Below are 13,867 nucleotides of genomic sequence, written 5' to 3' on the forward strand. Positions count from 1 at the left end.
AGAAAGGCGACAAATTTTGACACGCGCCAGCTCTCCTTTAAGCCCTAGTTACGTAGAGAAGGATGAGAATGTTTGTCTTCATCATGCTATTTGTATGTTAACAGCGACGCTGATTAGCGATTCGGTGATTCCAGCGTTTCAGCAAACTTAGTATAACAGTGTAAAGAAAAGAAGTAACCGGCACCGGCAAGATTTGAACCTGTGTATGGTAGATCAAGGGAGTTAGAGTCAGGCGTCTTCCCCACTCGGCTGGAACCGCGAGCTAGTACCCGACAGTCAAACGGCTTACTCAATAGGCGGTGACTGCGGGGAGACGAATCCCGGCACTAGCTCGACACATAGCATGTCATATGGTACACGTTGCACCGGGGGCGGGAGTGGGGGGAGGGGGCTAGTTTAAGTGCGCGTTCCGTTCGTTCGTTCAGCTACTTCAATGGACGTTTTTCCAGTAGCGCTCTGCGCATGCGCTAATCTCGCTCCCATCGACCCATCCGCCATTATTGGTGGTAAAAATGTAAACAAAACGACGCCATACTTGATTAGCCAGTGGCGAACGCCGAGCCAGCTAAGTGCTGCTCCATTTTCTGAGCCCTGAAAGCAGCCCACAGGTAGGCGCTACGGCTGCCACGCGAAAAATTTCTCTGCGGCCAAAACAATTCGTTCCGCATGCTTCCTCAACTGCGCAGGGCAGGCGAAAAAAAAGGGGAAGTGTTGTTCTATATTCCCACAAGTGTGGTTCGGGCGGTCGCCGCAAGAGGGCTCCGCTACTGGAAAAAGGTTCATTTGCGTCGTCTTCGTCGTTACGGCAACAAAGCTGGAGTAAAGGTCGTGACGGCAGCGAAGAAAAAGCAAACCGGCTGCAATCCTGGACTTAAAATATCGTGATGGTCGTGAAGGGTGCGTGCAACTACGCTACCTTCACGTCTCACGCGTTAGTGTGAGCTTTCTTAATTTTTTTTTTTATTTCGGGCATAGACATTTTGTTAGTGCTATACAGTCAGCCTTTTTGTGGAGGAATTTTGGAACGTTCATGCAAATTATTGTGCTGGTGCGTGCGCAGAGATGCCTGACTTTATATTTCATAAATCGTGGTGATAATTTACAACGGGTGAAATTGTCTTTGCAAAGCGGGGACGCGATGGTAGCTTCTTCGTTTGGTCATACAATTCTACGACGCGCTCTACATATTCCAGCGAGGAATGATTGACCTCAAAGTGGCAGGAAGCCATTGTTGAAGCAACCTACTGGTGCCTTCATGGAAGTTATGTTCCTCCGCATTCTTTAGATTTCCTTGTGACACATATTTTTCACTTGCAATTATCCTTGCTTGAAGTTTAGTCAATCTTATTTTTGAGATAATAAGCTGCTTTTTTTCGGTTAAATTAATCATCGATATATATATGCGAGTATATAGATTGAAGTTAAAACGCACTCTAACTTTTTTCCACTAACCTACGTTACTCAGACATATTTATCGGTGTAGTTTTATTTCAGCTTCTTTCGTGTCCGTGAAATCACACAAAGTAAACATGCACCACCAACCTTGTGGTGCTCTCTATCCACAGAAATCTTGAAGGTAGAGATTAACTGGCACACCGTGAGCCTAGCTTGCATGAGAGCAAAGTTACGTCCAGGGCACTGCCTTGGGCCCTGGCCGAAGGGCTGGAAACTGGCCTTGTCGATAAAGGATATGTTCTCCGGGCGGAATCTGTGCACATGGCGTAGGAGGAACCCATCGGCGTGAGAGGCGATGACATCAAAGCAACCACATGCTCAGTCTATACCTAACCGCTGAAAAGCTGTGTGTTACAACCAGCTTTTGTACTATTGTTACAAATATAGATGCACCGACTTACAAATGAAATATCTAAAGCGAAAACCCGCCTGATGCACACTTCTAGCGCTCATGTTTTTACAAGGAAAACCCTGTAACAACCCCGCAACCTTATATGAATTTGTTGGAAATAGTTCAGCATGGTGCGTATGTTAGAAACGGCAACCGTCACTCAAAACCGTTCAGCTCTTTTTAATATGTGTTTCGTACGCCTCCATTGTATGGGACCCTTTCCATTCCAAAGATATTGCCAGGGTTGAGAGGATACAACGATTGGCGGCAAGATTTATAATGCATGACTACCGATCCTCGTCATCTCTTACAAACATGTTGCAGCAGCTGGAATTGGAACCACTTCAACTGCGTCGACAGGTTGCAAGGCTTAGATTTTTTTTCTGCTGTATAACAGTAAAACTGGTTTATGCAGAGATATGTATGTACATCCAGCACCCCTAAGATCAACCAGATTAAATCACTCTAAAGTTGTACGCCCCTACTTTAGCCGAAGTAAGCGCTTTCAAATGTCGTATTTCCCCCACACAACTGAACAATGGAACGCGCTACCTGAATGTATTGTCCAGTGTACTAATGTTTTGAAAAATTGCTTCTAACACAGTTACTATAACCCCTCTCCTGCTAGGGCAGCAGTGCTGCCTGCAGTATTTGTAAATAAATAAATTAAAAAAATTAGTGATCGAATCTGCCTTAGTTAGAGTGCTTACACATTCCGCCGATACTGTGAAACTCGTGCATGTTGTACGACGCAAAAGGACCAAGATGAGGGGCAAGGCAAGTTAAGCGTAGAGGAAGGGGGGTCCATATGGGCACCACTTGTAGGCGCCTATGTCATAAATTTGGAATGGAAGTTATGCAGGAAAAGGCAGTACAGGAAAGACGAGGAAATTAACCAGAGAAGAGTCCGGTCGGCTGCGTACCCCACACATGGGAAGCTAGAAAGGGAGATTGGAAGAGAATGAGCAGCTACACAAAAAAGGGGCGAAATGAATTGGGAGCAAAAAAAAGTAGTAAAGGTAAGTATAATGACAAAACCATGAACCCATGTAAAACATCTAAGTAGAGCTCCGAAAGTGAAAACACATGAATCCAATCTTAAATTGCTTAAGTAGCGCACACAGCTTTTGCAGCTATCTTCAAAATTCCACTGCCAAGAACCCTTTGTTCCCAGTCAATTTAAGCCAGCTACAAATGATATGGTGTCACCAGCGTGGAAATTGATCTCTTATAGCGAAAATAATTCACGAGGTCTGTTGTCCCCAAATACAGAAAGAACCGGAAATTTCAGCCGGCGGTTATTTCAAGCCGCCAATTTAGAAACTAAGAGTTCCGGGAACAAGAGTACCATCTCAAAGGAGTCAAAGCGGCATAGACAGCACTGCTGCATGTAGTCTGGCTTTGGAAACCATGGGCGCATTAATGGGTATGAAGCTGCAACCACCGACGATGGCAGATACATTTCACTTGCTCCACCCCAGACCGCGCCTTTATGACTGCGAAGCCTGTTCCTGTTAATCCCATGCGCAGCAGTTCACTAGTTTACGGTTTAGGTATGTACTGGTGGCTTATCAAACGAATTTGAACTGAATCCCATCAGTGAGAAAGACGACGGCATCGTAAAATTATGTTTCATTAGTCATATACCCTGAAGTATGCCTGAAGTAAGCGGTACGAGAATATTTTGAAAAAAAATAGTTAAATAAAACCGAGAAACTCGAACAGGGTTTTGAGCGATCATGCGACATTCAACATTAGCTGCAACCGTAAGGGGTGGCATTACTTGCTGCTCCAGGTTCTCTGAAACATAAAGAAACAGGGTCGAGAAAAGCACGAAAGGGCAATTATTCAGCTTGTCATTGCTGGAGCCAATGCCACGCTTATTTCCTTGGACGACGCACCACACCATTCAGCACTTTGTGGCGAGAGATGAACGGAGAAGCTCTTGAAGGCATCCAAGTGGTACCGTGCGCCCGTCTAGCAAGGGATGCTTTGCTGAGAAACGCCAAACGCGGCATAATTTCGTCATAAAAGCGCGAGGTGTACATCAGGATCGCAAGGCTTCCACAAAGGGCGGATAACTCTGGCTGTATGTTTTCAGGGTCACAGTTATGTGAAGCATGCTGTATTTGTTTCAGTGTAGAAGCTATGTGAGGGATTCACTGGCAGTTATTTAGCCAGAATACTACTGGTACATGTACAACACTCTTAAAAATACACTTACTAACAGAACACTGACTAGTTACTTGTCCCAGTATAAACTAGGCAGTTAGGGGATTTTACTAACTGGCCATGCCTAACTTAGTAAAAAGCTACGTGTGACAATGTGGATCGGCTGAGCGTGCAGCGCGACATAGAAACATTCCACACGCACATATCGCACTTAGACGATCAGCAAATAATTTGAGCGAGAATACCATCGTAATGCACGAGGAGAGCGAGTATAACTCAATTACCTAAGGAATACACCAGCTCTTCCTTTTATAGCCAGCATCGGAAAGTCATTTGATAGAGTTGGAGGGCTTGTCGATAAAAATCATATATTTTAGCTATAATTTTCGAATTATGCATTTTAATGTGAGCCTATAGAAGTCAGCATGCGGACTTGCACAAACTTTTAAATCGTAATTTGGAGTGGGAAAAGTGCTGTAGTTAATACGTTCAATAATACATAGAATTTTGTTAGTGTCAGTGAATGTTAGTATTACGCAAGCAGCAGTTACCAAGTGTACGGTATATGGCTAAGGCGTTGCGCTGCTGAGCACGAGGTCGCGGGTTCGATTCCCGGCCGCGGCGGCCGCTTTTCTGATGGAGGCGAAAAGCAAAAACTCCCGTGTGTACGAGATTTCGGCGCACGTTAAAGATCCCCAGGTGGTCAATATTAATCCGGAGCCCTCCACTACGGCGCGCCTCATCGCCTGCGTTGCGTCGGCGCGTTAAACCCTACAATCAATCAATCAATCAAGTGTACGGTATAGACTAGTAACGGTTCCTAACTTAGTGGCAGGATCTACGTACCGTTCTGGGGGTAGTAAAGTTCGTAAGGAGTTAGTAAATACATCCGTCACTACCCTTTTACGAGCTTGTTTTGTTAAGAATACTTGACTCGCAACAGAATACTTCTTTCCGGCCGCATGCTTTGCTGGCGAGTCACACCTGCACAGATATTCTCCCAAAAAAATTTGCTGGAAATTAGAACGACTTGACTTGACTGGCACATTTTTCTCCCTCCCTCCCGTTGTACAAACGAAGCTAGGGTATAAGTAAATCTTGGAGTGCGAAACTATTGGGAAACAGCCTATTGGGAAACAGAAAACTATTGGGAAACAAACTTGTCACCAGTGGCGCATTACGTATGACCTCACGTGCAGGAAATGAATAATTGTTTCATCCCATCAAACTGTATCACCCAAATACAGGAAACAAGCAATTTCCGACTCTAGGCTAAGTTGCTTTCATGGTTGAAATTAACTCTTTGGTTGAAATGGTTGAAAATGGTTGAAATGGTTGATATTAACCCTACCGTTCGCATCATACTCGTGGCATCTCCAGCTTTTTCGTAAAGGATGGTCTACTTGCGCTATTGAAGCAGCGGTTCATATTATAGATCTTTTTTTTTATTGGAGCTATACGCGGACTTCCAAACAGCCGTAAGGCAGTCAGGCAAGCTTCAGCTATCTACTGAAAACATGGTTATCGAGAATGTGGCATAAAGTTTTCCAGAGAATATTGTATTGGGAACTTCTGACAATAAAAGCATGGTACGTTCTACAGCTCGGTATTCCTTGATGAATTTTTGCTGTATGCTTTAAGGCGAGTATAGATCAGGTTTTATGACGCCCCTTGACGTTCTTTGATATACAAAACATATTGAGCTAATATTGTAGCGAAAGTATATTTTGCTTTTAGGATATGATGTCCATGGATTCGCGAAAGTCCACAATCGCTAATACCGAAACGCTTGGCAATTGTCAAGTTTCATTTTAATGTGCTGAATGTTTCATCCTTTTTTAGAGATAGTTTACTGCCGATAGTACTATCTATGGTCTGACATTTCAAGTGGTAGTGTTGTGTTGGGGGCAAAAGCATGTGGGAAAGGTATTATTACACTGTTTAACGTACCGTTCGGGGTCAAAGCGCTCCGGTTCGTGCCACACATCAGGGTCGTGATGGAGGTAGCTCACAGGGACCAGAACATTCATACCTTTCGGAATCTTGAGGCCGTTTACTTCGTAGTCGTTTAGAGCTTGGCGAGTTATAAATCTACGTGTAGAACCAGCGAAAAAACAATAGTTAGTTGGTGTATACGCATGTACGGGATGCACATAAATGGGGTAACGTTGTCATTAGACACTGCAAAATAGGGTTAGGGTATTTACATAACTCGTGCTAATTTAGAACTGCTTTTACTGCGTCGGCATCCTCTTAATATATTGTTAAAATAAGCAGTGGCATATTGCTTGTTTAGTGTATGACCTTTCAGGAAGAAAAAAAGGTAATACACATGATCCGGGTGGGACCTGTGAGGAAACGTACAAGTCTAGAGACAACATATGGCTTGCAGATGATGGTGGAACAGAAGGGATCAGCGCAGTCGTGGAGGCCACCGTGTTATGCCGGGGGTAGGGGGGGTGTTATTTTGGCGCTTTCAAGAAACAGAGATTGTGGCTGTGGGCGTACGAAAATTAAACCGCAGAAGAAATTATGCTTGGGGAGTAAGCAAATATAATTCTTCTCAACGAGCGGATTATAGGACGGAAACGAACAAAACGCAGATCAGGGGAGGAGAAGCACAGTTGGAAACTCGCTTCCCTTGAAAGGGGCTATGAAGAGAAAACACAACAGGGTTCAATTTGAAAGAATGAGTCCTTGTAACTCAATGAGCCCCAATTACATTTTAAACAATATATACCGAAAACCCTTCAGATATCGCTCTGCCGTTACATACCAGCGTCAATAAATAAGCTACGCTTAAAGGAACCCAGAAAAGCCATCTGTAAAAGTTACAAAAGGCCTGTATTGTCGCGTAGCACCAATATAGCGATGCAATTCCGTTGGAATTATTGATCTACATCGAGTATAAGCTGCGCGAGAAGCAATTAAGTGCACCTCCCCCCCCCCCTTCCCGATGGATTCCTCCTCCCTTTCTGCTTCTTTCAAAGCAGCTGGGAACACTGGGAATAGCCATCTGACATTGCGACGCTCGACTTCCGTTCTGCGCTAGCTACATTCATGCGCCTAGGCACGCGTCAATAGCTGCGGACCCGCATTTGCCGCCTTTTCCTTGCGATCGCGCAGGAAGGACGAAGAGCAGCCGGAAGCGAATGGCAGTGATGCCGCCGGCGGCCGACCTCGCCGGCGATTGGGCGAATCAGGGGGCGCCTTCGCCGTTGCGTCAGCCGCGATCGCCGTTGCGTAATCCGCGGTCGGCTCGCTGTGGCGTCGCGCTCATCGGCTGAGAAAGGCAATTTTCAAAAATTGTTTACAAATTATCCGTACAACGCATGGGGCTCACACTTGGCTCAAACATCTCCCGTTATGTGTTCTACCACCTGAATATATTTAATTGGCACCTTCACAAAGCTTTTCGGGGTCCCTTTAAGAGTACCGCCACTTCGTGCACCAGGAAGTGTCTGGGGGCCATTTTGTTTCTGGCTTGCAGTGTTGCCATCTCCCAACGAAACCGCTACCGGTTGTTACGGGCAGAGTGAGACCAGCCGCTCTAGCATGCGCGCAGCAGAGAGAGAAAGAGAAAGAGAGAGAGAGAGAGAGAGAGAGAGAGAGAGAGAGAGAGAGAGAGAGAGAGAGAGGCTCCCAGAAACAAAATGGCTGCGCCCATATGTAAACAAATATCACGTGGTGCTGACCAACCAATGAAAATCCTGGCGGCCTATAACTATGAGAGAACAGAGTTGTAATACTTAAAAAACCTTTATTTAGTGACGCTATGACATACGTAATAGGCAGGAGTGACGTTAAGGGGCCAGCACTAGGTACATAGTTATCAGTGTTCATAGTAACAGCGCTAACGACACGAGACAAAAAGAAGACGGCACAAACACGCTCGTTAGCGCTGTTACCATGAACATGCACGAACTCGCGCAGTCTTCCGTTTTAGTTATCAGTGCGTTAATTGTACATTGGCAGTCAAGTGATGCGATCAAGCGGAAACAGATGTTCCACAACAATCACCCAGTCATGCTTAACGGTGCCTTAGGAGGTCGGCGTCCGCTAATCAGGTAAAGAAGATCCCGTGACGTCATAGAAGAATCACCCGACAGTGGTCGGGGAGTCGCCACTGCTATACACGCTTCCTTCACTATCTCCGTATCTTCTTTAAAGTTTCCAATAAAATTCGTGTCATTGTTGTTGGGACAATGCAGTCGTTTAAATGAACCAAACTTGTGTTTTGCCTTCGTGGCCGCTCGAACCATTTGTTTTACAAGGTTTACATTTCTTACATTTCGCTGATCTTTTATTTTATGCCCGCATACAACATGATGCCGTCGGTCCGAGTGTTCACATAAAACCACCCTGCAACTAAGACATCGCTGGCGTGACAACGATAGGTTTCCTAGTAATGCTTCGCCCACACGCCGAATAACCACGCCCACTTCAATCTGTCCAGGCATGGAAACGACCCTAAGGAGGCGTAAAGGTCAGGGGTTCAGTGCTTCTTCTTGTGGAGACATCAGGAAAGTGCTGCCTTCTTCTTAAGTGAACAATTAACAGGGTGTGCGTAAGGTCGTAAAATCTTCAATCAACCCGCGGAAATATGTTAAAGAAATAGTGACACGAAATTTCAAATCTGAGATAACTATGTAAAATGCTTCCTTTTTTCAGGAGATATCTCCCAGCAAGTTTCAACAGCAACCGTTCGGCGTAACATATTTTAAATCCACTTAATCTTCGAGCGCACCGACATGATATCATCTGCTACTTGCCCCAAACTGCCGACATCGGGGCTCCCGTGATGAAGCCGACGCGCTGGGTGTGGTTGGCGCGCGCTGCTCCGGCGTGTGTTCACGTCATGGTTTTGGGACTGACATCATGCTGCCCGGGTGCGTGGGGACGGTGAAGACTTCGGCCGGTCTGGGCGCGCGGGCGCGTCCAGAGCGGCAGCGGTACGGCAAGAATGGTCACGTCACGTAATACAGTAAAACCCTGTTAATACGTTTTTCACCGGACCGCGAAAGAAAAACGTAACAGCCGGGAAAACGTAAGAGTGAGGAAAGCCACGAAAGTAAGTCCCTGTCTAGAACTCCATTGTTGCCAACTTGGTTTCTTCCCGTTCCGCCAAATGTGGCGGTATTTTTTGCAAGTTTATGTGCACATTTAGTGTTAATGTTATGTTAATCATGTTTAGCATTAACGTCATGTTAATCGCCGAGAGATCACTTTACTACTCGCTCGCCGTCACCCTACTAGTGAAGGTCGACAACAAAATCGGGCATCGTGAAATCAGAGTAGCACTCGCTCACCGTTCCGACCGCCTCGCGACGCGAACCCGGGTTTCGTTATACGCAAAATGAACGAAGGCAGTACCCGTTTGACAAAAACGATTCATTTCTGAAATGTGAGCCTAACGCTTTAAAAAATCGGCAATAGAAGCTTGCCCTTTCTTTTTCCCCGCTGGTAAGCACCACTCGCTTCAAAATAACCTGAAAGGCCGCATTGCTTTCAGCGTCTCTTTGAGGTGCGAAACCGCGAAACTTCTGTTGTAAGCAGAGTGATGCTGGTGATAGCACTTTCGACGGATGGCCGTCAAGTGACGGCCTTTCCAACTCGCCTGTGGCCTCTTGTAGCCAGTTCAGTAACAAAGACTGGCCAAGACTCGCCAATGGCGGTGCCCAAGCGGCTTCGAAGTGTCAGGTTGCGACGCATCATATGGAAACGGGCCCACAGCTGCGACGTTACAGCAGTGTTCGCAATACATTATATCCTATGGGAGCTATGCCGGGACCGATGACAAACGACGTAACAGTCACGAAAACAGTGAGGAACGTAACAGCGGAGTTCTGCTCTACCTCCTGTCATGGCGGCCGCTCGGCGTTCGTTTTGTCGAAACCGAAACTGACACAAATAAACGACGCAGTAAATGAATGTTTACGCTGCGCTCAACCGTCTAATGTGTCATTCTATGATTAGTGGGCTGGTAGGTACACATAGCAGCCAAAAAAACGTAACACGAAAATTTCGTGTCAGTACTCCTTTAAGGGACCAAGAAAGCTTCGCGCGTCGTAGGCGGCAGAGGAGTGAAAGGTTTCGGAGACGGGGATATCGTAACGGCCTGGTCAAACTCCCGCCGCATCATCCAAGGGGCTGAGTATTTTCCCCTTGCCGCGTCCGAAGCGACGCCGCAGCTTGAAGTACGGCGCTTTTGGGTTTTGCGTTGCTTACCGTCCCGTGAGCGAGATAACTGGCAAGACGTATACCTTTGTCGTGAGAACACGAAAACCTCGATTGTTGCAGAAGCCGCTTCTGCCTTCGTTACCGGGTGGTGACAGCGATTCTGCGTGCGCCTTTTTCACTTCATTGAAGCCAGCCCGCTGATTGCCAGCGAAAAACGGTTGGGTTGTGCGTGCGGGAACAGCCCACCACACGACGGTTACAAGACGGGATCGCTCTGCGCGTGAAAACTACTCTCGCTCATTTCTCCGCCACCTAGGCGTTCCCGCGGTATTGTTAAAAAAATTCGCATTGTGCTTCAGTATCGACCGAAAGAGTGCACGCCGTTCTCTGATTGCGCCTAGCCCGCCAAAGATGTCATCAACTGGCCCCATCATTAACCGAAGCAGGGCGAGAGCGTGAAAAGTCACCCAGCTGGCTGTCTCGCCCCCCGTGTTGCGCTCAGTCGTTCGGCTGTGGTGTTTGTTGATTTTTGGTTGTTTATCTTCGTTGTGTGCGCTAGGTTATCGCACATGCGTAGCTCGCAGTTTCCTTCACAATGTGTTTCTCACTCAAATAAAAACATCAGTTGCTAGTGTGCGCCCTGTGTGTCTAGTCGTCGTCTCTTGACCTCGCTTTAGGGCAGTTTTCTTTTAAAGACGATAGTCTTTCTTGGGCTACTTAAACCCAGAAATTTTGGTCTGTCTGTCTGTCTGTCTGTCTGTCTGTTTGTTTGTCTGTCTGTCTGTCGGTGTGTGGCTCAATTCAGCCACCCGACCAAAGTAAAACGAAGTCTGTGCAATATCTTATTGCACAGACCTGGAGCTGTGGAATGCGGTAAATTTGAATTGACCTGAGCAAACCTTTAAGTGTGTTTACCTTGAGAGTAGCGCGACGCACGAGGAACAACATGACAGGTGAGCGAGAAACCGAAGGGAGGCATTTACCTGGCAAATTTCGACGACTATCGTCTTTTGTGGACATTTGCAACGAAAGGAGCAGATACGCGGCCATTTTTTCGTAACGTACCAACTAGCCTTAGTGTGCATTCTACTTACATTATATGTATATAAGTGCATTTTGGGCACCGCGACACAAAACGATAGAAGGAAACACTTGTAACCCATGCGGGTATCAGGTGCAGCTACTCACCCTACAGTTTGTGGGTACAGTCTCATTGACTCGTACAAAACCATGTCGAGGTAGGTCATTCTCGCCGTTGATTTGTAAGTAAAGCTTCCCTGTGCGGGAAAAACGCAGTAAACAATACACGGGCTGTCGCACACTTACTGTTTCCAAACAATACGACGACCTGCTCATGATTGCGCCCTCAGCACCTAATTACTTGCCCATTATAGTTCATGCCACAAGCTGCTTGCAGCACTGTGGAGGCTGCATTGTTGTATTATAGAGCGCCCACTGAGGGCCCCTAACTCACCATGAAGAAAAGCGAGAATAGGAACCGGGGCCTTCCAGTTCCACCTGCTGAGAGGGCTGACTGAAAGGTCCTTTCTAAACCCCCTTCACGGTGAGTTAGGCGCCCTCAGTGGTAGCTCTATAGGACAACAATGTAGCATCCACACTGCTGCATGCAGCTTGTGGTATGAACAATATTAAGTGTTGAAGGCCGGCTCACCCGCAAATACTACAAAAGGACGTGGTTAGGTCAAATGTTGAGAATGGCGAGAATGTTTCATTTTCGTAATATCTAGACGTTTTTGCTAGTAGTGAGAAGGACATACGTCAGCTTATAAGTAGCTGAGCTGTAATTGACATCCAGAAAGTCACAATACACGCCGAAAGTGCAAACTGATGGAATATTGCCGCAGGATTTCCCATCTCTAGCGAACTGAATGAATGATTGACATTTATTAAGATGGGGGAGGCCACATGGCCGTAGTTGGGGAAGGGGAAGAAGGAAGGATGGGGGGGGAGGTGATCACTCAATTGTTGGAGATGACTCGTCGGGGATAGATTATCAGTGATTTCTTTGGGAGGGGAGTGTAGACCCCATCTCACACTACCCTTGCCAGGCCACTCTTAATGGAAAACACACCTAGAGCATGCAGAAAATTTGGGTCTTCGTACGGGGGGTCATCAGGGGACGAGTTGGGGGGCACAGCACTAAGCAAAGATTCACGAGAAGATGCGAAAGCTGCATAGGACCAAATGAGGTGCTTGAGGTCTGAAAAAACATTTTGCTGGCAATGGGGACAGTACGGAGAGGCTGATGAGTCCAAGTGCAACCATTTCTGCAGTGTGGACAAAACTAGAAACCAATGCTGCATTTGATCTCTACGATGTCTAATACGTATGGTGGAGCTAGTCAGGCTGCTTGCCTCGCGCTCACTCGAGCAGTTGCCCGTGTCCGAATTCTGTATGACACCCCTGTATATGACCTCCGTCCAGCTCACATGAAGCAACTCCAAATTCTACATCGTGCGTCCCGGCGGATGATCACAGGCCTCGCACGACACACTGGGATCTGCGCTTTGGAAAAAGCTGCTCCTCCGCCTCCCCTGCTAGACATTCTTGAAGAGACCCGTAAGCACCATCAACTCTGGCGCACGCTCATTATCCAGGGTGCTGCTATTACTGCATGGGACTCTCAAACGCACGCATTCGGACCCATGCCATCTCCTCCCCCCTCCTCCTTGGGCTCTAGGTATGGTTGTTTCTTCGCAACGGTAGGCAATCCCTCGAGCTAGCATCGTTCCACATCTGCGCGTTCTCCGCCGATGCATGGCACAGAGGCTACCAAACGAGGTGGACATATTTACAGATGCCAGCCTACGAGACAACTCTATCGGTTTGGCGTGACACTGTGAAGAACGCCCTGATCTTAGCGGCGCCACTACTATGGCTACCATCGCCCCGTCGCCTCTCCAAGCCGAGCTGCATGGTCTCCTAGGAGCCCTCGATCACATGCCCTACATGGCTCGTGTACCACCACCACCCAGAGTCCACCTCCTCACTGATTCTCACGCCGCCATCAGAGAATTCAATAGTGCTAGCGCACTGGATCGCGTTAGCATGCGCGAGAGCTGGAGGCAACCGGCAGCGCGAGCTTGGCGCCAGGAGCGGGAGCTTGTCTGAGCTCGCCACTCGAAGTGCGAGCGCACGTGCACCGGCGAGCTGAGTACCACGCCATGAAGGCGCTGGTAGAGTGTTCTCGGAGGGCAAATGGCATGCAGGGCTTTTCTCGTTGTGGGTCTTGTTCGGGCACACGTTGCCGCCTAAATGAACGTGCCTCTTTACTGCGAAGCCGTATACTTCTACCAGCCAAGGACATTTTCGCGCCGACGTGAGCAGAAAATGCCAGGCTAAATGAAAGAAATTACTGGTACCGCCAGGTATCGAACCTGGACCCGAATAGGAAAAAAAAATTGGCTCCAATCCACGCTGTGAAAGTGGTTGGAAAGCAAAGCTTTTTAAACGACACCCACAACTGTCCATGCGACGTCACTTGAATTCACGCACGTGGCTCTACAAAGAGCGAAACCAGAGGTTCTGCTAGCCGTTACCCGGAATTCGCGGGGCAGCATCACGAACGCTGGTGCCTCGGCCACGGCCGGGCTAGAGCGGGGGACGTCGCCGCTGTAGCCCGGCCGTGAGCCGGGAGAGAGAAAACGA

General features: G+C 47.5%; 1 protein-coding gene across 1 annotated transcript; it reads right to left on the reverse strand.

Moving 5' to 3' along the window:
• Nucleotides 1-3,600: 3,600 nt before the first annotated feature.
• On the reverse strand, nucleotides 3,601-11,554 carry LOC144159747 (cytochrome P450 3A19-like). The gene is made up of 4 exons (XM_077691444.1): nucleotides 11,525-11,554; nucleotides 11,387-11,475; nucleotides 5,969-6,109; nucleotides 3,601-3,646 (listed from the first exon to the last, which is right to left on the reverse strand). The coding sequence occupies exons 1-4, from the start codon at nucleotides 11,552-11,554 to the stop codon at nucleotides 3,601-3,603; spliced, it is 306 nt and encodes a 101-aa protein (XP_077547570.1).
• Between the last annotated feature and the right edge of the window lie 2,313 nt (nucleotides 11,555-13,867).

The sequence above is a fragment of the Haemaphysalis longicornis genome, unplaced genomic scaffold (genome assembly GCF_048455015.1).
Source record: "Haemaphysalis longicornis isolate Haplotype H1 unplaced genomic scaffold, Haemaphysalis longicornis Haplotype H1 scaffold_10, whole genome shotgun sequence".
Taxonomy (NCBI): Eukaryota; Metazoa; Arthropoda; class Arachnida; order Ixodida; family Ixodidae; genus Haemaphysalis; species Haemaphysalis longicornis.